Source organism: Silurus aristotelis, assembly GCF_946808225.1.
Source record: "Silurus aristotelis genome assembly, chromosome: 25".
Lineage (NCBI taxonomy): Eukaryota > Metazoa > Chordata > Actinopteri > Siluriformes > Siluridae > Silurus > Silurus aristotelis.
The window spans coordinates 4400781-4425319 of record NC_139598.1 but is presented as its reverse complement, the minus strand read 5'-3'; the positions used below and the strand labels follow the sequence as shown (position 1 = coordinate 4425319).

General features: G+C 39.4%; 1 protein-coding gene across 1 annotated transcript in view; it reads right to left on the bottom strand.

Moving 5' to 3' along the window:
* LOC310719980 (contactin-associated protein-like 2) overlaps positions 1–24539 on the bottom strand; it is a 132483-nt gene that overhangs the window by 48388 nt on the left and 59556 nt on the right. The window contains exons 4-9 of the mRNA XM_083530207.1: positions 23671–23818; positions 19520–19723; positions 19048–19232; positions 15744–15887; positions 14175–14433; positions 4949–5098 (exon numbers count right to left, since the gene is read on the bottom strand). Of these exons, the coding sequence (XP_083386333.1) occupies positions 4949–5098; positions 14175–14433; positions 15744–15887; positions 19048–19232; positions 19520–19723; positions 23671–23818 (1090 nt within the window). The remainder of the gene's footprint in view (positions 1–4948; positions 5099–14174; positions 14434–15743; positions 15888–19047; positions 19233–19519; positions 19724–23670; positions 23819–24539) is intronic.

Below are 24539 nucleotides of genomic sequence, written 5' to 3'. Positions count from 1 at the left end.
TCAACAATGTATTTTCCGGACTATAAGCCGCTACTTTTTTCACAAGCTTGGAACCCTGCGGCTTAAACAACGAAGCGGCTAATATATGGATTTTTTCCCGGTTTCACAAGCTTCCTGCTGCCAAAAAACTGAGACCCATAACCTTAGACCAATGAAATTGCGGAACGGGTTCAGGTGAACCAATGAAACTCTTTATATTAAATCAGATGCGCTCCCACTGAATCGGGCCGCACCACATCATGAATATGGATGATGTTCCTCTGACTCTTGACCTGCCGCTCACTCGGACTGTCTACAGGAAAAGCGAATCATTCATCACGCTGAAAACAACCGGGCATAAAAAAACGCACTTCACTTGTGTTCTGAGCTGCTCGGCATCGGGAGAAAAGCTTCACCGATGGTGATTTTTTAAACGCACGATGATGCCAAAAGAAAAACTCTCGAGAGGAATAGTTGTGAAAGGAAGGAGGAAGACAGTAAACAATGACTTTCTTGGTAGGCTACTGTTTAGATACAAGCCAGGTAACAGACACTGTCTTTCATTAAAGCCTGTGTAAAGTTTATTAGTTTCAGTGGGTGCGGATTATATTTGGGTGCCCTTAATAAACTTTCTTTTCGGCTTCTCCCGTTAGGGGTCGCCACAGCGGATCCTCCGCACGTTTGATTTGGCACATGTTTTACGCTGGATGCCCTTCCTAACGCAACCCTCCCCAATTTATCCGGGCTTGGGACCGGCACTAAGAGTGGCTGGGGATGGTTCCCTTAATAGTCTGGAAATTACGGGAATAGTTTTTTTGGAAATTCTTGCACAATTGCACAAAAGATAATAATCCAGGTTAAATAGACAGCATGTATTTGTCACATATACCATTTCTCACAAAAGTCAGTATACCTCTTACATTACAGCAATCATTTTAGAATGTCTTCACAAAGGGCAAAACTATAGAAATGAAACTTGGATATATATTAGAGTAGTCAGTGTTCAGCTTGTGCAAAACCACATGTCCTTTTTATCATGTTCATATTTTTGTCTGCTTGACAGGACCATACTAATGTGTGCATCTTGTATTAAAGCAGTTAAAATTTGATGCTTTAAATACAATTCTTTTATACTGACCACTAGATGTTCAAGGCACCTCATGGCAAAGAACTCTAAAGATTTGAGAATTAGAATTGTTTGCTCCACAAAGATGCCTAGTCTATAAGAAGCTTGTTAACACCCTGAAACAGTACAGTGGCCAGGGACAAACAGAGGTTCCACTCGAAACATGCCTTGCAAGGGTCCATTAAAGAAGTTAAGTCCTCGTGCTGTGAAACAGGTGCAAAAGCTGCTTCAAGAAACAGATGCATGAGTGCTGCAGCATTGCTTTAAAGGTTGCAGAAGCGGAAGGTCAGCTTATCGGTGCTCAAACCGTACGCCGCACACTGCAACAAGTCGGTTTGCCTAGCTGTCTTCAAGGAAGCTGCTTCTAAAGCTTGATCACAAGAAAGCCTGCAGACAAGCTGAAGCTTTTTAGGAGCATGAATTACTGAAACCATGCCCTGTGGTCTGATGAGACTGAGATAAGATCCTTGGTGAGGAGTATCAAAAAAATAGTGTTTTGCTACAGCCAAGCATGGTGGTGGTAACACCATGGTCTGGGGCTGCATGAATGCTGCTGGTACTGGGGAGCAGCGGTGTGTAAGCACAATTTGTTTCAACATATTGCTTATTGCTTAGCTACACTCACTTTAGACTGCTCTGCTAAGAGTTCCTATAGATACTATCATTTATTCCCCACATCACCCCTTAGTTAAGTCCACCTCCATTTGCTCCACTGTAGCTGCAGATTTAAAACACAGACACTCCTCTGCCTCTTAACCTTATACCATCCTTCTTATCCTATACTGCACCACACTGCATCTTCAACCAAGTCCAATTCTATTAGACGTCTGGATTTCTGGGTCTGTTCAACTGACATTTAAGAAACTATATCTCCATGTGGGTAATACATTTTTATATATTTTTTACTCCCAACAGAGTTTTAGTCTGACGGTATTTTTATTTTGTGGCCTAATGAACCATTATCAGAATGCATTAATTGACAGAGACCTCAAACCTATTTGTAGATCACACTGAATAAATCCATCTCCCAAATGCCATAAATCCAAATATACATTTATCCTACAACCAGCATTTCTAAAAATTACCTGCGGCAATCAGAATTTCCCACCGAGCTGCTGTTTGCTTCTTACAGACCATGTAACCCTGCTACCTTTATCAGAAAGCTTGAGCTAACAGTAAATGTGAGTGATATAATTACGCCTACATTCCCTTAAAGGACAAATAGAGCTCGTTCCATTTTCAGGAAAGGAAAAATCAGTCGTAAACAAATTACAGCGCAAGGATAGATCGGCATGGAGTTAAAATAACAGTGACGCAAAGGGGGGGATTATTGATTGATAATTATGACCGCATCACCAGCTTGTAAAGCAGTAGTGAAACATTCTACGGGCAGGCGTTTATAAATAGGTAAGTCCTCACTGTCTATGGTCAAAACATACACATTTTTTGAGAGAAATTTCCAAGCAGCGGTGGATAGTAATGAAGTAAATGTAATTCATTGCAGTACTTAAGTAGCTTTTTCACGTATCTGTATATTACTGAAGTATTTCCTTTTAGGGAGACTTTTACTGGGGAGCAGTTTTCAAATCTGGTGATTTTGAAAGGAATAAATGATGGAAGAAACTCCTGACTCCGACTTGCCACAACATCTGTGGCCTAATTTGTGTGATTATTTTGAAGTAGATGAAAAAGTTTTGGGCTTATGATCATTTTAATAGATATCAATTAGTGTTTGACTCAATAATATAATTCAATTATTAGATTGGTGTGTTAAGAGTACCGTAATTTCGGGACTATAAAGTGCACCCTTAAGCAGCACCCACTGAATTTTACAAAAAATTTTATTTTTAACATAAATAAGCCGCACCTTGTGTATAAGCCGCAAGTCTACATTGAAACTAATGAACTTTACACAGGCTTTACTGAAAGACAGTGTCTGTTACACGGTGTAACTGGTAAAATATGTTGTGGCTCCTTTAAGAGCAGAGCGCCATTTTGGGAACAGCAGGAGGATTATGTGCTCATTATTTTCCCGTAAACGCTGTTGCCAAGAAAAATAAAAAAGCATGAGTTTTGGAAACCTGTCTGTGCTTATATGATTTCATTTGCAACTGGAGTTAGCGAGCTCTCCCTTCACCCAGACTCAACGCGCTACAGCGGCTTGTATCTAAACAGTAGCCTACCAAGAAAGTCATTGTTCACTGTCTTTCTCCTTCCTTTCACAACTATTTCTCTCGGGAGTTTATCTTTTATCTAAAAATCAACACCGGTGAAAGCTTTTCTCCTGATGCCGTGCAGCTCAGAACACAGGTGAAGTGCGTTTTTTTCGTTTCCGTTCTGAAATTTCATTAGTCTAATGTTATGGGGTTCAGTTTTTTGGCTTGAAGTTTGTAAAACCGGGAAAAACCCAGGAAAAATCCATAAATAAGCCGATTCGTTGTTTAAGCCGCGGGGTTCAAAACGTGGGAATAATGTAGCGGCTTATAGTCCGAAAAATACGGTAAGTAGTATTGACTTGAATGATAATAGGAACATTATAACCACAATAAATCATAGCACTTTGCATACTAAAGTAGATGCCGACCCTGCAAACATCCTGAACCATCTAGAGACGTACCAGTGCCATTTGGATTACACATAATGTAGAGTTTGGGCATTGGACCTTTACAATTGTTTATAGGCTCTGGCATTGTATATAATTAAACTTATGTAAATCATGTAACACTGTATATCCTGCACTTGCTGTTATTGCACTCTGGTTAGACCCAAACTGCATTTCGTTGCCTTGTACTTGTACATGTGTAATGACAATAAAGTTGAATCTAATCTATTCATTGCGGAGTTATTGAAGGATCTCTGATGATCTCAAATGTTCCAAATGTAGCTCCTGGTTCCACAAAGTCAACTAACTGTATAAGACATTACTCATAATCACACACTCCGGTGCTCATGTTAGTTCTCACTCTCCAGTGTTTTGTATTGTTTTAAGATTTATAATCACACCCTTCATATCACCCAGTTGAGGATGTGTTCCCTTTTGAGTCTGGTTCCTCTCAAGGTTTCTTCCTTTTTCATCTAGGTAGTTTGTTCGTGCTACAGTCGCCCCAGGCTGCTCATCAGGGATAAATACAAGAATCATTCACTTTCATTCTTAAGTTTTGTAAAGCTGCTTTGCGACAATTGTGTCCAGTGTAAAAATTGCTATAGAAAGAAAAACTTGAACTTGAATTTGAAAGCAAAAACATTTGTACTTTTACTCGAGAGAAAGTTTAGGGAACACTTTTACTTTTACTGGAGTAATATTTTACTGAGTGTATATTTACTTTTACTCAAGTACATGGTCTGTGTACTTTGTCCACCACTGCTACCTACGTACTTTGCTTACTTGTGATTGCTTAGGCAACAGCACATCCTGGCACAGGAACACAAACCAGGGTATAAATAAAGAAACAAATAATAAACTAACACGGAAGAATTGAACACAATCAGGTAACAAACCAAAGACAGGACAGAGGGTGGAGATCAAAACAAAAAATAAAACCATTACCCAAAGGAACAGTAGAAACAATTTTCCAAAATGAAGAACTGTTTTAAGAAAATGTATATCTCATTTTCACATTTCTGTTTTGTAGGTTTCTTTACTATATTTTTAAAGGATTTATTCAAAGTGGCCCACGTTTTTTCTTTTGCTTCTTCATATGAATGTATTGATTTATTTTATAATTTAATAAAACAACTAGCTAGCTGTCAAACTACCATGGAATAATTAGATTTTTTCTTCATCCACTTCAGCAAAATGAATACCCCATTTCCATTTTCCATAAGTCTCACTTAATGACCCACCTCCGAAGTGGTACGTTCCTCCGGTTGTGATCTGAAAGGGTGTGTTGGTCCTCACAGCTGAAGCTTCATCCCCATCCATAGTCAGCATGGCAAAGTTTTCCTTGGCCATGAAACGAACCTCATGCCACTCTCCATCATTCAGCTCCGAACCTGTAACAGTGATAAGAACCAGAAAGCGCTCAGCTCAGTCTCTCTAATTTTGTCATGTAGGTCAATGGGTTGATAAGCATCCAATTACAGGGTCCTTTGACTGAGATCTGAAAGGATTCTAAACTCATTTGACGGCTTTAAGTGATAGTCGCTTATTCGAGTTATTCAATCCTAAAACACCAGAACATAATCAAAAACAGCACTTTCCATTTGAATTTAAGTTACAATAAAAAAATTCTGAAAGAACATTAACTCACTAAAGCTTCTTGGTGACCACTTTGCCACTGCCACCTACTGTAAAAGAAGATTGAGTAATTGCCTTTGCCTTCCTCCCTCTCTCTCTCTCTCTCTCTCTCTCTCTCTCTCTCTCTCTTTAGACAGGATGCAATCTATTTCCCAACCCCTGCCACACTATTAGAGTTTGGAAATGTGTCTAATATTGGTAGTGATACATAGCATTCAGTCTCCTCGCTCATTTATCCATCTATCCTTCCATCCATCCATCTCTGCCACTCTTTTATTGTATGCTTTTTTGTCCCTATCTCATTCTTTATGCTTTTTTTTTTTTTCATTCTCATTCTTTTTGAAGATCGTGCTCAGCTAAGGGCACGATCTTCAAAAAGAATGAAAATGGAAAAAAAAAAAAAAAAGAACAAAAAAATCAGTAAGCTTTTTAAATGAATGATCATAGTATAAAGGTTATGAGATCTGTAATGTGATCTGCTCATGATATTGAGTGTATGAGACTAGATAGTACACTTCATAGTGTCATTTTTTTTAACTTCAATTAAGACTTGGGGGGGGAAATGTAGAGTTGCACCTTTCAATATCATGAAATCCAATAACCCATGGAATGGAAGGGAAAAAAAACATACCTTTAGGATCAGAACTTTGGAATGCAAACTACTGAGAACAAATAACGTTTAAACCAAGAGACTTAAAACTACACAGTGCAGATAAACTCCATTACTCTTGCATTTTCCAATGAAATGTCCACTGTCTTAGTTAAACCCTGATGGTTCTTTACTGAGTAAGTTATTGGTTTGAGTAGAAACAAATTAAACCATGATTTCATTAAGAAACTGATTTTTTAGTCTGCACTACTGCACACTTCACACACAGTTGTAAACAGTTGTGATTTATATAATGAAAAAGTGGCATTTAGATATTTCTGTTAAAATGTATAACTAGCATTATTTTTAGACAGACAGACAGACAGACAGACAGACAGACAGACAGACAGACAGATAGATAGATAGATAGATAGATAGATAGATAGATAGATAGATAGATAGATAGATAGATAGATAGATAGATAGATAGATAGATAGTGTAAATGTGTTTTGTATGATGATGCATCAATAGAGGATGGATGGATAGATGTTTGGATGAGAAGTTGATAAAACTGTACACACCAAGCATCTGTAGAAACAAACCAATAGGCCAAGGAGAAAGTTTGGGTTTTTGGAAAAAGTTTGCATTTGAACTCTTAAGCTTAGCAGATGCAGGTGACATTCTGGGAGAATGAATACCCAGTTGATAGATCAGTCGATCAATTTTTCCACCAAGCATCTCCAGCTCTGATGCTTCCTCTCCAGCATACTGCTATAAAGAAGACTGCACTGGCTACTACAGGCTGTTGGAGGGTCTCCACCATCTTCCATCTTAGTTTTGACATGTTCACTTAGGGTGTACTCAATTTGTTGGCAACTATTTTGACAATAATTGTGAGGACAGTAAATCTATACTGCTATACAAGCTGCACATTGACTACTCTAATATATATCCAAGTTTCATTTCTATAGTATTGTCCCTTGAGAAGATCTACTTTTGTGAAATACTGCACATGTAAATCTCAACAGTCCAATTTATGGATTTCTGAACACGTTTCTTGTAAAACAAATGGGGTTCAGGTTTATTTGTTTGTAACCGAAACTTCTGTGTGCCCTAATAAAGTCAATCACACATCTTCAGTCAATAAGAACACCTCAAAGTCTTAGAAGTCTTTCCACTTCATTTTACACACTTCGATTCTGTCGATCAAAAGCTTTGCCTGTGCTATCTGCTCTACTCCAGAAGCACGTAGGTGAGCCACTGTAAAGCCGGTGTTAAAGGCTCTGCTGCGAACACTACGGAAAAACAACAATTCAATTCGTGAATCCGATTCCTGAACAGAAATGTCGCCGTGATGCATAGTGTCGTTTGGTGTTAAAAGAACACAAAGGATCCTCCAGGCTTCCGGTGAATAATTCAAACCGATGAATGCAGGAAGTAGAACACACAGGGAAAAACGTTACGTTATGTTCTTGGCATCCACGGATTCACTGTTCTGCCAAAAAGATTTACTGAATGGTGTGAGGTAGGGGTCCTGAGGTATGAATAAAAAATGATCCGCTCAGTACTGGTCTTATGCCATATAATGGGTGTTCAGAGCGAAGCGAATGCAGGAAGGTTTAAAAACGAATAGAAGCCAACCCTTTACATTTCTGACATTCAGTATATGCTCTTATCCAAAGCGACTTACGGTTATCTCATTCATACACCTGAGCAGTTCAGGGTTAAGGGCCTTGTTTAAGGGCCCAGCAGTGGTGGCTTGGTGGTGCTGGGATTTGAATTCACGACCTTCTGAGCAGAAGTCCAACATATTAACCACTGAGCTTCCACTTCCCAAATCCAAAATGCAATTCGTTAGTCGAGAACAAGGTCAGGCAAAGGGTCAGGTGATCAGCAGACACCATGCGCAAGATAAAGTGGCTTTATTGTCATTTGAAGCAAATACAGTGAAGTACGAAACGACGTTCCTCCAGGATCGAGGTGCCACATAAACCAACAGAACTTGCGACATGATGACACAAAACTAACTGATACAAACTGACACACAGGACTACACAAAGTGACCACGTGCAATCAACATTTAATGATACACAAGACTATGACATTGTAACAATACCTTAAAAAAAAAAAAAAGGTGTGTGTGTGTGTGTGTGTGTGTGTGTGTGTGTGTGTGTGTGTGTGTGTGTGTGTGTGTGTGAGCCCAGTCTCTTATTGCGGAGTTTAAAGAAACAGTTACGTAGTCTGCTCTGCCTTTCTTACTTTCTTTCTCTTTCTCTCTCTCCTTCCTGCCCTTCTTACTATTTCTTTTTCCTTCCATCCTGTCCTTTTCTCTCTCTCTCTCTCTCTCTCTCTCTCTCTCTCTCTCTCTCTCTCTCTCTCTCTCTCTCTCCCCCCTTCCTGCCCTTCTTTACTATTTCTCTTTCATTCTATCCTTTTCTTCTCTCTCTCTGCCTTTCTTCATCCTTTTACTCTCACTCTCTGTCTCCCTCTTTCTTTTTTGCCCTGCCCTTCTTACTGTTCCTCTCTTTTCTCCCTTGCCCTTTTTATTTACTTCTCTCTGTCTCTCTTTCTGTCTCTCATTTCTGCTTTCTCTCTCTCTCTCTCTCTCTCTCTCTCTCTCTCTCTCTCTCTCTCTCTCTCTCTCTCTCTCTCTCTCTCTCTCTCTCTTTCTCTCTCTCCCAGTTTCCAGTCAATGGAAGGAAAAGTGTTGTGTGCCTGCAGCATTCATCTGTATAAGGAATATTTCTCAGACACTGATAAATATCACACAAAAATAAATGTTCTTTTGTCAGTTCTGTGTAGCACGTAGACATTCTATATGATCCTCCCACACCTCTTTTCACGCTGTTTTATAAAAAAAGCTGCGTACTATTAAATGTAACGTGTGTGAACCCTCTCAAACGTTGTCTCAGTTGTTAAAAAATTGTTAATCCCTTGTGTCGATCGTGTCCGCTTTCAGAAAAAGAATTGTGGAGACATTTCCAGGTGCTAATGTGTTTCGAAAATCGGTTTCCTTCAAGACTTGTGTGGGTGAAAGGCACCGAAATGGGAATACTAGAGAAAATGATGTGTGAGCTTGTTAGCAGCGAAGGTGCAAAAGTGGGGAGAAATCAGTTAGCGGGTGACGCTATACGAATGATCGTGTCAAGTTAGGTCTCTAAAATTAACACGCCAGTGATGCAGATCACTTTTTTTTATCGGACAAAAATATACAGGAGCATCTCAATGAATTATAATATCATTTAAAAGTTGATTTATTTTTTGACAGTGGCCTTCAGTTCATCTGCATTTTTTTTGGTCTCTTGTTTCTCATTTTCCTTTTGACAATACCCCATAGATTCTCTGATGAGGTTCAAGTCTGGTGAGTTTGTTGGCCAGTCAAGTACGCCAACACCATGGTCAATTAACCAACTTTTGGTGCTTTTGGCAGTGTGGGCAGGTGCCAAATCCTGCTGGAAAATGAAATCAGCATCTCCATAAAGCTGGTCAGCAGAGGGAAGCATGAAGTGCTCTAAAACTTCCTGGTAGATGGCTGTGCTGACCTTAGCCCTGATAAAACACAGTGGACCAACCCCAGTAGATGACAGGACTCCCCAAACCACCACTGTGCAAACTTTACACTGGACCTCAAGCAACTTGGATTCTGTGCCTCTCTTCTCTTCTTCCAGACTCTGGCACCTTGATTTCCAAATGAAATGCAAAAAATGTTTTTAATCTAAAAAGATGACTTTGGCCCACTGAGCAACAGTCCAGTCCTTTTTGTACTTTGCCCAGGTAAGACACCACTGACGTTGTCTCTGGTTCAGAAGTGGCTTGACACAAGGAATGCGTCAGTTGTAGCTCATGGATACGTCTGTGTGTGGAGGCTCTTGAAGCACCGACTCCAGCTGCAGTGCACTCTGAATTCCCCCAAATTCTTGAATGGCTTCGTTTCACCTTTTTCGACCACATTTTTTTCTTCTATTCAACTTTCCATGAATGTGCTTGGATACGGCATTCTGTGAACAGCAGTTTTTTTAGCGGTGACCTTTTGTGTCTTACCCTACATGTGCAGGGTGTCAATGATCATCTTCTGGACATCTGTCAAGTCAGCAGTCTTCCCCCATGATTGTGTACCCTGAACCAGACTGAGACACCATTTAGAGGGTCAGGAAACCTTTGCAGGTGTTTGGATTTAATGAGGTGATTAGAGTGTGACACCACGAGTCTCCGATATATAAAACTTTTTCACAATATTCTGATTTTCTGAGATACTGGATTTTGGGTTTTCATTTGCTGTAAGCCATAATCATCAAAATTCAAATAAATAAACACTACAAATATATCAGTCTGTGTGTGATGAATCTATAAAATGTACAAGTTCCACGTTTTGTATTAAATTACTAAAATAAATCAACTTTTTAATGATATTGTAGAACTACACTTTCCTTCGGCTTCTCCCGCACATGTTTTTACGCTGGATGCCCTTCCTAACGCAACCCTCCCCATTTATCCGGGCTTGGGACCGGTACTAAGGCTTGTGCAACCCTAATGGCTGGGGTTTGTTCCCTGACGGGGGACCTTTTTTTTAATAATTTATTTAAATGCACCTGTATATTCCAGTAGGAGCATCTGATTAGTTTCAGATCAAGTACAGAGAGCACATATTTTGCCCAATATGTGTGGAGAGAGAGCCCTTCTTATTTATTTAATTTTTTTTAACAAACTTTAAAATGTTGGAGCATTTTGGTTAACAAAAAACAAACAACAAACAAAAAACCCCATACAAAAATTTGGATTGTGCCACACATTATCCAATTCATTGCAAAGATTATTTATTCAGCATTTGTTTTTATTTATATTTATATTACTACAGATTTGTATTCTTGGGCTTCTAACTGGACAATTCTCAACCAGACATATAAAAAAAACCCTTGATCTGAGTGGTGCAGCAGGTTGTTTTGTAACAGCAGCCAGACTGTACAACAACTCATCACTTTACTGGGATTAGATCATTGAATAACAGCTCAAATCGAGTTGTTGACCTATCATCATCCACTATTCATATCCACTGCCCTTTTTCTGGCATTCATTTATATTATATATATATATATATATATATATATATATATATATATATATATATATATATATATATATATATATATATATATACACATACATACACACACTCCTGATCTCTAAATGTGAGTGTATGTCCACTTTTGCTGCCAGAACAGTCCTGACCTGTCAAGCATGAACAGAATTAACAGTAATAACTTTTCAAGCAATTTAAACCTGTCGCCGGTTAACCACTGTTCCTCTGACCCAGTCGTCACAATTTGGCCCCCTCGTCAAACTCGTTTAAATCCTGACGCTTGCTCATTTCTCCTGCTTTTAACACATCAACTTTGAGGACCAAATGTTCACTTGCTACCTAATATTTCCCACCCACTAACAGGTGCCATGTTGAGGAGATAATCAGTGTTATTCATTTACCAGTCATAATGTTATAAGGTCATAATATCATACCTGGTCAGGTTTATACTGTATATACTCAATTCTGATTGGCTGAAAGATACAAGTACTGTAACCATAGTAACCTGCAGTCAAGGTTGCTTACAGAGTGAGACTGCTATTTTGAACATTTTCTAATCATTAATTAATATTAACACTGATTTTTAAATGGCAGGTTACTGATATGGTACATTTTTGGATTTTGATGAATTTGAAATGTTTGCATAAGAAATTTACAGAAAATTGCACAAGGTATTAAAAGTTAATGTTTCATTTGAAATAGAGAAGCAGCACAAATTGAGATCAAATCAAATTATTATTTTTTGCAATTAAAAATGCCAATTTGGTTCACCTCAGCAGAAGAAAAGCACACGGAGCCTATTGTATACATTCAGACTTCTGCAACCAAACACCATCTAAGCCAAAAATTGGAGGGCTTCATTAAATAAGGAGAGAAAATACTTTCAGCTGCACATAGGAATCAATGTGTTATAGAGCATTGGGTAAACAAAAAAACAAACAAAAAAAACCAAACTGAAATTGAAAACCAATTGTTCCATTTAAAATGCCACTTCCTGTCACACGTGCACACAACAGTGTGTTTCAAACCTGGCACAAAAACAGAATTACAGTCTGAAAGATTGCTGTAGGCTACACTACCTAAACATTGTACTGTCTAATTATAATGCAGCATAGTGATTCTCAACAGGTTCAGGAAATGACCTGGGCTGTGAGATGTTCAGAGAACCAAATATTTACCATCAAAAGAACAAAGCCTACCCAAAAGCCTGAGGGCTCCATTTATTACAGAAGGAAATGGTTTCAGTTATACCAGCGAATCAATATGTGATGAAGCCCTGGGTAAACTAATACAGTATATGTTTCGCTCAGTTGCGTCCCAGGAAACGCCACTGACCTTGAAACACACAACAAACATCCCCGAAATATACAGAATAAATAAAGTCAAGTGTACGCAAGGCAAAAACAAAAGTATATACTATTGCTGCATAGGGTTTTTTTCGGCACTGTTTGCACTAGGTTGCACACGATGCACTTTATGTGGCAAGGACACTTAGTCCTTACTCTGTGTTCTGTTATGTAGCTTTATGTTGTGTGTTGTAGCTTTATGTTGTTTAATGAAGCACCAGGGTTCTGAAGAAACGTTGTTTCATTTCACTGTGTACTGCATCAGCTTTATTATTTTTTTTAACACGCTACGCCTGCACACTAAATCCTGCAGTGCCAGATGTGTCCCCCTGCTTAAGCCAGTACATGTCCGGGCCCGTCTGAAGTTTGCTAGAGATCATTTGGATGATCCAGAAGAGGATTGGGAGAATGGTATATGGTCAGATGAAACCAAAATAGAACTTTTTGATAAAAACTCAACTTGTCGTGTTTGGATTAGAAAGAATGCTGAGTTGCATCAAAGAACACCATACCTACTGTGAAGCATGGGGGTGGAAACATCATGCTTTGGGGCTGTTTTTTTGCAAAGGGACCAGGACGACTGATCCGTGTAAAGGAAAGAATGAATGGGGCCATGTATCGTGAGATTTTGAGTGAAAACCTGCTTCCATCAGCAAGGGCATTGAAGATGAAACGTGGCAGGGTCTTTCAGCATGATGACGATCCCAAACACACCGCCCAGGCAACAAAGTAATGGCTTCGTAAGAAGCATTTCAAGGTCCTGGAGTGGCCTAGCCAGTCTCCAGATCTCAACCCCATAGAAAATCTTTGGAGGAAGTTGAAAATCCGTGTTGCCCAGAGACAGCCCCAAAACATCATTGCTCTAGAGGAGATCTGCATGGAAGAATGGGCCAAACTACCAGCAACAGTGTGTAAAAACCTTGTGGAGACTTACAGAAAACGTTTGATCTCTGTCATTGCCAACAAAGGGTCTATAACAAAGTATTTAGATGAACTTTTGCTATTGACCAAATACTTATTTTCCACCATAATTTGCAAATAAATTCTTTAAAAATCTGACAATGTGATTTTCTGGATTTCTTTTTCTCATTTTGTCTGTATAGTTGAAGTGTACCTATGATGAAAATTACAGGCCTCTTTCAACTTTTTAAGTGGGAGAATTTTGGCACAATTGATGGCTGACTAAATACTTTTTTGCCCCTATATATATATATATATATATATATATATATATATATATATATATATATATATATATATATATATATATATATATACACACACACATCCCACAGAAGCTTGATCGGATTGAGATCTGTGGAATCGAGATGCCAAATCAACACTTCAAATATTTATATTCCCTCAACCATCCCAGACAACTTCTGGTTGATAATTTAATAGATGATTATCAAAAAATCATTTGATGGTCTAGTGGGATGGGAACCATATTCGAGCAACACAATTGACTGTTTTTTATAAGTGTTTGTACACTCTCAGCATGTTTCACCTGCTTTCATAAAGAGCCTCAAACCATTGCTTCTCCTGAGGACAACATTTTCTCAGAAAATACAGCAAAATGGTAGTTCAATGGGTAAAAGAGGGTCTGCAGTTCGAGTCAATTTTGTGCCCTTAACCCTCTCTGCGCTGGGGCCCTGTGTCATGGCTGACCCTGTGTTCTAACCCCAGCTTTCTGGGTACAAATTTCATATATATATTGTATTATATTATATTATATAATATTATATTAAATAAAATATATATGTGAAAAGCTAAATCGTCTCTTCAAGCTCCCAGATTGCACAAAAAAAATCATCTGTACCTGACGTCATGTCCACACTCGAATTCTTCTGCTGCGTGATGCCGAGGTGTACGGTGACTTTGCCGTTTCTCAGCGTGAGCTCCAGCATGCCGTCAGCCAGTGCGCTGAACACGAGCAGGCCATTAGAGCTCCACGTGCGAAACTGGAAGCTCACCGACAGCATGTTGTTCTCTCTTCTACCTGGCAGCTGCAGGAAACTCGTTGTGTTGAAGGACACAGGGAAGGTGTGAGATTCCACGCAAGAGAATGTCAAATTGCGCTGTGGAGGAGGAGAGGGGGAAAATTATAAAAGCTATACATCACGAGGTACCAAGACGATAATAACAAACAAGCATCAAACCATCAAACGAGTGTAGATATTGAATTATAATCACACTTTGTTATGTTGTAGACTGGAGAGACAATAAGCAAGGCAAGCTCGAGGGTAGAAACAGTGTGTAGGAGGTTTAGATGAGTCCCATTCGGTAAAACATCTCTATTGTGCAAATGCAGTGCTTGTATTGCATATAAAAAAAAAATGACTTTGTGAAATTGTTTGGGGGAAAAAAACAAATGTAAACGATCTGAGAAAACAGAGTTCATCATGTTGTGTGATGTTTTAAGATAAATAAAAAATTCATAAAAAAAAAAAAAAAAGATCCATTGAGATTCCAAACTTGAGTTATTTTGCAATAAAGAGATTTTGACAAATAAAAATTTTAAAGAAATGTGACTTTTCTTCTATTTGGAAGTGAACGCATTATAATATTCTTTTCATTATATATAATATTTTCTTATTCATTATAAAAAAAAAAAATTTGTGATCATGACTCCTGACTAAATCTCTCCTGATCTCGACATAACATATTGTTTTCTGGTTAATAAGACTTTTGTTCCTAATTCCCTCAAGCACGCATTGGTGTCAGAAATACTTATCAGGAGGAAACAGTATCTGTTACGTCAAGGTCACGAGAAAATTGTGAATGCTAGAAAACAACCTTTGTTTTGTCCAGATCACAAGAAAGCAACTTTTGTTATGGCGAGAAAATGATGTCGAGATCGCGAGAAAATTGATCATAAAAAAACAAAAGAAAAAGAAAATGCATGCCCTCTTCAAACATCTGTATGTTTCCCCTGTATGAATCTCAAATATACTCTTCAATGAGCTGTGCTAGACCATATACAGGCACAAATTCAAAAAGGTTCAGAAGCTTTTGAGCACCATTCATTCATTTTCGCAGGGGCAGCAGTCTAAGCAGGCCCCCGCCTTCGACTGCTGCCCAATCCTCACAGCACCGTCCCCTACGGTCCCTCCTGCAGGTGGTGAGCCCACGGGAAGGCGGCCCCACGTTACTCCGACGTCACGGACCTTGATATTTCCCTCGTAAGGGACCCCCGGAGCATAGAGGGTTAAGGGCCTTGCTCAAGGGCCCAAGAGTGGCAGCCTGGCGATACCGGGGCTCGAACCCCAGACCTTCCGATAGGCAACCCAGCGCCTTAACCGCTGGAGCCACCACTCCCCCGCTTTTGAGCACCACTCTAAGCAAAATACAATAGTGCAGGACGCCTGCGGAAAGATTTGGTACTCACAAAGCTGGATGTGTCCACTTTCTTTCTTCTAGCCAGGTCGGTGATGTTTTCGCCATTATAGTTGATGCTCTCTATGCAGCCTTTGAAATTCCTCCTGCCTCCCGAGATGAGTTTGCCCGAGTACGGCATTCCTCCAAAACTCAACTGCAAGTGCAAAAAAAGACTCACTAGAAAATGTGTGAATAATGCTAAAGGTTCTTTTTTTACCATATGTGTGTGTGTATGTGTGTGTGAGTAATATCACCTAGTTCATAGCCCTGCATTTACAGTCATTTAATTGGCAGCAATATTATTAGCAAGAACCGAGTGTTATAAATGTTTGCTTCAAGTGTAATTATATTAATAATGTGAGAATACATATGATGCCGAAGTGCTGAAGACACATGAGTCAGCTGACATATTGGAACATATTAAAGAGATATTCAAAGAGCACTGAAAATGTCTCCCGTTAGGTCGATCCTTATTATATTGGCTAGGAAATCAAATATAATGGGGTGTAAAGCTGGAACTGTACACAAAGCAGGGTTACTCCTACCAATGATCAGCATGTTTACAAATGTTTTTTCTCCTTTCATACCACAGCAATTTGCCAAGTATTGTGAAACAATAGATTAAGGAGCAAAAGGTTGTACTTTTAAATCGGTCTATAGTTACATTTATTGGCGTGGAACATACATAAGACAATTTAGTTAGTACGTTTGTTGGTTATTAGGTTGGTTAGCAAATACGTTAAAACACAAAACTAGAATACGCAAAAAAAGCCAACCACCCTTGCGACTGGGACCTCACAGTGCAAGGATAGAACGCCTGACTCCAGATCAGAAGGCTGCATATTCATAATCACATCAAGCTCATGAAAAGTAGCCTTTAAGAGAAAGCTCAGCAGTTAAACTCAGTTAAGCTCAGGTCAAGCCCACCATCGCTAAGATGCCACTCCTGGGCCTTGCTGTATCATGACTCTGCGCTCTGACCCCAAGCTACCTAAAATCGCTGAGATATGCGAAGATAGAATTTCACTGTGCTGTAATGTGACGAGTGAAAGCCACTTTCCTTTCCTGAAGACCTTTGCATCCCATTGCATGGCAAACAACTGGAGACACTGGTGAGTAGAGGTCAATAGTTGATTGATGGAACTGTTGGCCATGGACAAAATCCATACGGATAGTTTTTCCGGTTGTTTTCGTTTGCTGGAGCCACTTAGAACCCGCTGTCATTACGAGAGCGGACTCTAGAGGCGAATCACTGACAACATGTGCTGTTTGTTTTAACATGAGACTGCGAGCTGCACGGATAGAGCACAGTGCACTGAGAGAGCTGTTCCATTTTCTTTGATTATAATTTATTATTAACATATGAATTAATATCATAAAAATATTCATCTGTATTTTATTTAGCACATTTGAATGATTCAGCAATTGTTTTTTTTAATAAAGGTTTTTTTTTTTTTCAGTACTTTTTTTTTTTTTTTTAACCAGTGTCCATTTAAAAAATCTGTTGATTAATCAGTTCTCTTTGTCTACATTTGTGTCATTTTTAGGTCATAAAGATGTGGACAGATTTGTTGGTATCTCTCCAAGAAAAAAGACAAACCGACAATTATCTTGGAAAAAAACTTGGAAATGGTTCAAATTTAATGGCGTTGATTAATTGTTCATTCAGACCTCTGGTTAGTGCGAAACTCCAGACTTACAAAATGTTAAAAGTCTCCTTATACGAATTTATTGGTCCACCCCAATACAAATCTCTGTGTAATTACTGTGGTTAATGTAAAAGTCAATACCATATTAAAATGAGTGTTTGAGTAGAAGCTTGAAGCTGGAAATCCTGCCAGAGCTGCTGGTATACAACATCAATCAACACCTTCCAACCAATCAGAATCAAGATCTTCAACAGTAATGTGTTGCGCGTTATATATTAAACCTGGAACTCATTTACCTTTAATTGGACTCCATTAGCTTAACATGATCATGTTTTAGATCTGTGATTGTTATTCAGGGATGCTTAGAGCATCAGAGAGCTCCACTACTTTCCACTAAACGTTCCACTAAAGAGTACATACTGTAGCTATGCATCATAGTGATGATAAGATTCATCAGTTTGTTGGTGCATCGGCATAAAAGTGTGCATCGATTCAAAAAGGTTTTTTACTTATAAATGCACTTTACTTTCATTATTTAGAAAGTGACTAATAATTCGAGACCAATATTTTCCATGTAGATGTGAAGATGTTAAGGGTTTTTTTTGGGAGTGACGAGGATAGACAAGATTAGAAAAAGGACAGCCCATGTAGGATGTTTTGGTGACAAGGTGAGGGAGGCGAGATTGAGATGGTTTGGACATGTGCAGAGGAGGGACATGAATTAAATTGGTAAAAGAATGCTGAGGATGGAGCCACCAGGTAGGAGGAAAAGAGGAAGACCAAAAAGGAGGTTCATGGATGTGGTGAAGGAAGATATGCAGGTAGTTAATGTGAAAGGGGCAGATGTAGAGGACAGAGGGGTATGGAGACGGATGATCCGCTGTGACGACCCCTAATGGTAGCAGCCAAAAGAAGAAGAAGATTTTCCATGTAGATGTCTTTCTCCTCGCTAAACTGTTTCTCAAGCGCGTTCTCTCAGCACCACTGCTGATATGTAGATATGACGTATCACAACACTATGTAGACCGAGGAGTGTCCTGAGAATCACATAAAATATGGAATAACATGGCAGAGGTAGAGCTGCATCTTCATGAAGACAGAACAGGAAAAGAACATCTGGTTTTACTTAATCTTTGAACCCAAGAAATAAATACTATCGGTACCATATTGAATTGCATTAAATCATATACTGTTGAATCAAATCGAAATCGGACCACATTGGATGGAAATAGGTCATTAATCTTATTGCTGCTTTATATGTATGTTTAATGTATCATATTGTTGACTATGCATCAAGATGTAAATCGTGTCAGCCAGGAGATGCACGTCCCTAATGCATCAGTGTATTGCAAAATAGTCAGTAATTCAGATTTGCAGATGGCATGACTGGTTTGGACTCACATCAGATATCGTGAGTGCAATCAAATTAGAGAAGGTTAAAAACAGAAAAGAGGAGGAGAGTGTAGGAGGTCGGAGGATGCATTAAGATTTCAATCTCGCAGTCGAAAGTACAATTGCGCAAACACGATACTTGTGTGTGTCCTGGTTTGAAATGAAAATAACCTTTGAATAATTAAAGTGCACCGAGCCCTTTCTTCTCCAGCATCAAGTGCTACATCTGATCTAACCTAGATATTGTAGTAATGAAAAACCATTAGCCCTTGCCTCATAGTCAAGGTCGAGGTGGTCGAACTCTCCATTGGTACGAAAGTGCTGTGTGTTCTGGTCAAGGGTGAAGTTGATGTTTCTTCTGTGGCGCTCGATCACCACCGAGTGCCAGTGATGATCATCCAGCAGGCTGCCGCTGCTCACCGACGTGTGACCCAGGATGGAGCCATACTGGTTGCTGCCTGTTTCGTTACAATATGATGTACCGTTTACATTATGCCATTAAATAACAATCAAAAGTCGGTTGCTTCCAGACTGCCATGTCCACAGGTCCTTATTACAGGATTTCTATGAATTAACCTTCTGTATACAATGAGAAAAACAGTTTAATAAATCCCAGCTTAGTTTTATAGTAAATGTTTTAAGTCTGGCATATTAAGAAATATTTGTATTTATGTTCTTCTCCTATTTCCCTTAATACCATTAGAAGTGGCAGATCATTTCTTTGTTGATGAGTAAAAGCCCATACCCAGGTTTATCTGGAGCAGCAGTCTTCCTCTCTTCAGCTCCAGCGTGATGTAATCACCCTGCTGCCCCTCACCATGCAGGATCACCCCATCGCTCTCACCCGTCTTAAACTTCAGCGCGATCACGTCTTTCAGAATCTTCATCTTCTTCATCTTGAAGCGGTAAGAGATCACGCCCTGGCCGTCAAAGTTAATCACGTCGGCCCCTGAGGAAGCAGGTTGAGAGAGGGGAGAGAAATAGAGAGGAAAAAGAGATTCACATTTGCATTTTTATATGGCAAGTTGCACAAGCAGCAAATGTGAATCCCACTTGGGGACCACTGTTTTTTGAGGGTCACAGCCATTCTGTACCCTGTCAAATTTATTGCTGCTAGCTGCAATCCATCAACTAGGTCCTACTGGATAGACAATGGTGGCACATGCATTTTTAGGGCACACCCTAAGAAGGGATGCTTGTCAACTTGGCAAAAACTCCAAAATAGTATCCATGGTGCTAAATAAGCCATGTGTGCCAAGGGTTTTAGACCTTTTACACCCACCAGGCATAACTTTATAGTCAGCAAGTACACTAAGAATATGAATCAAGCATAACATTATGCGTTGGTCCCCTTTTGCTGCCAAAACAGTTCTTACCCATCAAACATCAACAGCATTATTTAGCAATTTGAGCTACAGGAGCTCGTCTGTTGGATTGGACCACACAGGCCAGCCTTTGCTCCCCACAATGAGCCTTAATCGCCAATGACCCTGTTGCCAGTTCACCACTGTTCCTTCCTTGGAGCACTTTTAATAGATACTGACCACTGCAGTCCAGGAACATCCCACAAGAGCTGCTCTAAACCAGTCATCTAGCCATCACAATTTGTCACTCACTCAAATCCTTACGCTCGCCCATTTTTCCTACTTTTAACACATCATCTTCACTGTTCACTTTATGCCTAATAAATATAGCCCACCCACTAACAGGTACCAAGATAAAGAGATAATCAGTATATCAATATTTAAGCAGACTGTCTCTTGCCCCTTGAAAACTTTTCAGGGGGTAGAAACACGTTTAAAAGAAGACATGCGGTTTGCCGTACCACTTATAATAAAAAGCCTGGTCTGATGGTAGGTAGAATTAGCATACCCATTAGCAATGTTAACAACAAAAGGAACTAAGGTCTGTTTTGCCAGAATGGAGCTACACTGGTTACATATCCATAAATTTGGCCAAATGTACACAAACCAATCTTGGTTTAAATCCTCTGTCCCCTGTCTGTGAAGCCACAGTAGGCAGTGAGTTGTTTGTTTTCACACAGATCAATTTCCACTCAGGCATAAGTCTTCCAAATTAACTAAGACACTAAGACGCTGTGGATTTGCCCATCACTGTATTTACAGTGCATTCAGAAAGTATTCAGAGCACCTTCATTATTTTGTTATTATTATGTTGTAGCTTAACACTACAATCATTCAACTTAAATTATTATTTTTAATCAACACAATACCTCATAATGACAGTGAAAACAGAATTGAAGAAATATCACATGCACATATGACCCTTTGCAGGGACACTTGAAAATTATCTCAGGTGGCTCTTATTTCTCTTAATTGTTGCTGAGATGAGAGACAAGAACTGGTGAGGGCAAGAAAAAATTCTGCTGCACTGAAGATTCCCAAGAACACAGTGGCCTCCATAAATCCAAATGGAAGAAGAGTGGCACAACCAGGACTCATCCAGGATCCGGTCGCCAAACAAGGTAATCATGTAAAAAGTCCATAGTAAGAGAGGTGACCAAGAACCAGATGGTCACTCTGACTGAGCTTTAAAGATCCTGTGTGGTGATGGGACAAAGTTCCAGAAGGACAACAATCACTGCAACCCTCTACCAATCTGGTCTTGTTGGCAGAGTGGATAGACGGAAGCCTCTCCTACTCAAAACCCATGAAGGTACGCTTGGAGTTTACCTCTATATTTGACTCTAAGCAGGCAATTTTTCCTAGTCTTCCCCAGATCTGTGCCTTGCAACAATCTAGTTCTGCAGCCGGATCCTTTTACCTCATGGCTTGGTTTTTGCTCTGATATGCATTGTTAGCTTCGAAGCTCTACATAAAAAGGTGTGTGCCATGTACAATCAATAAACTTTTGCACAACTGGACTCTAATCAAGGTGTAGAAACATCACTGCAACAATCAAGATGGGAGGCACCTGAGCTAATTTTCAACTGTTGTAGCCAAGGGTCTAAATACTTTTTGTTTTAAAACATTTACAGACCTTTCTAGAATTCTGTTATCATTTTGTCATTATAGGGGACCGAGTGTAGATTAACAAGAAAAAAAGAGAATAAAAGAGAATAAAAGAGGCATGTACTGTAGCTACCTACTTTCAGAGATTAATTGATCACCAACCCTCTGCCCCACCACCTCTTTCAACTCCTGGTACATCAGTACATTCAACCCTTATAGGAGGTATAGGGGTAGCTTAGAACTTTCACTTCTAACTTTGCTAAAAGACAACGTTTATTAATATTTCCCATTGTAGAAATATAGAACACATAAAGGCATAACTTAATGGGAAAAAAATGTCTAGACTAACAGCTTTGGGTGTTTTGCATTTTACTTTTCCTAACACTTGACAATGACAAGTGAACCAACTAACATTTTTGCATTAGCAGTACCTGTGTCTCGTCCTGTTGCTATGCCTCCTGTAGTTTGTAGTTCTGTCTACAGCCATTGTACCTCTTGCTGCTGGCATTTCTTTAGGTCCCCAGAGCAAATATGGCATCATACTGGGCATCCAACTTACACTTGCCTGTGTACCATATATTTAGCAAACCAGAATGTCAGCACTTTTATGTTTATGCTGGACTTCTGCATGACTTCATGGACAAGGCTCTCTCAGTAATGAGGTGACGAGCCCAAATCTGCATCTGACATTGTAGTCAGGATGCTTGCCAAGGCAAAGAGTCAATGCTTTTAAAAAAGTGAACAGCTCAATGTCCGGTCTACAGAAATATATAACATGTCCAGGATTAGAAGATCTTCTGTTTACAAGCCCACAAGGCCCATTTTCTTCCCATCTTCAATCAATATGAGGATTGTGTGCTATGCTAGCCCCCTTGGCGATGGTCGATGGTAGTTTAGGCTACGTCTATACTAATCCGGTAAATTTGAATTTAAATACGCTTTGCATCCACACTTTTCGTTTTTTTTACCATTTAGTCGCTCATCCACACTGAACGAAAACGTAAGACGCTTTCACCCGCATCATCTCCACCTTTGTTTATTTATTTTCCGGTTCTTTGAAACGTCGCGGCTACGACTAAAAATGCGTCATGGTTTTCGAAAGCCTTTACACACAAAATCCACACTGCGACCCGAAAACTGCATTTAAAAAAAAGCTTTGTTTTTGTTGATTGAAAACAGCGTCTGATAGAGAAAGATGTGTTTTCAAATGAAAACTTAATAATGTGGACATAGCCTAAGGCTCTAAGTTACTGATTTGGGGTTTAATCTTTGGTGTCGCCAAGTTGCCAATCTTGTCCCCTTGAGCAATGCCCTTTAACCCTCAGTGTTCCAAGGGCACTGTATCATGGCAGACCCTGCGCTCTGACCCCAGCACATATACCCTCCACGATGCATCAATACTCTTTCAGGCAGTCAAAGTAACATTAACATTAGGGATATGCTCCTGTGAGCATGTCTCATAGAAGCATATACTATAAAGCTACATACTTGATAATCCCTGTGATTTCCCAGAATTGCATGGAGCTCATTCACTTTATTTGCCAGAAACGACACATATTCCATAATGATTGAAGTGGTTTAAACTGCAGATTATTTGAACTTTAGCGTGGCTTCTGCCTTAGGTTCCTAAGCTTTTCCTTAGCAGACATTGAGAACTTAAACTTGAAAGGGTATATAAATATATTGAAAACAGTCAAACAGTGTAAAATCTACATGTATCTACAAAAATCCTAATACATATAACAATAACGCAAGATAACTGCCGCATCAATGCCTTTCTGACGTCACGGAGAATATAAATGGAAATAAGAATTACTGATTGAAAAGATTGTGTGTGTGTGTGTGTGTGTGTGTGTGTGTGTGTGTGTGTGTGTGTTATGAGATAAGAAATAGTGAGTGTGGGTGTATGTGTGTGTAAACTCACAGTACAAGCAGCCATAGATCTCTATCCTCAGGCCTATCCGACCTTCTTCGCTCCAGTCCAACGGGACAAATCGCACAAATCTGGCCACGATAACGCGCTGAAGGTCGTAACGCACCACGCTCTCCGTGTTGGAGTTTCCTGTAAATGCCTGCAAACAAAAAAAAGAACCAAAAAGTCTTTTATCTTCACACAAAAAACTATTAGTTTCTAAACACTGCAAAAAAGCATCAGAGCATCTTTAATGGCGTGTCCATCTTCAGAATGTTGTTTTGTATCTGTTAGCACCTCAGTGTATGCCTTTCTTCAACAGCTTCTAGGCAACACATTTTACACCAAAGGGCAAGATAAATTAATTTTGCTGCCATTAATACCAGCTCAAACCCTGCACCTTAAACAGTCAGTGAGTGTGTTAATTAGTTGGCTACAAGTCAAACCACTGAGACTCTGCTGCCTGGTTTAATCAAGTACCTTTTTTAATTTAAAAGTGGCTGAAGAGAAACAATAGGGCCTGGGTTTAAGCAGCATGCCAGCTTTAACTATCACAAATAACATATTTACTGGTTTCCTTGATATAATTAAAGTGGCCACAGCTACGTTTCTCATGAGACCTAAGAGACTGCCAAAAAAGAGTCCAAGTTCAAGCTGTGTTCAGACCACATGAGAAAAAGAAGAATTTTAATTATAAGCACTTGAAGAAGTGTAGCTTCAATTCAACTATTTAGCACATCCATGAGATCAGAGACCTTCAGAGTTAGTAAACAGCTCTTCCGATCAGATGACTGAAAGACCAATTAGAACGTTTTCACCAACCGGAAAGGCAACACGAGATCCAAACCCAGAATCTAGAACCGAGATCTAAACATTTCCTT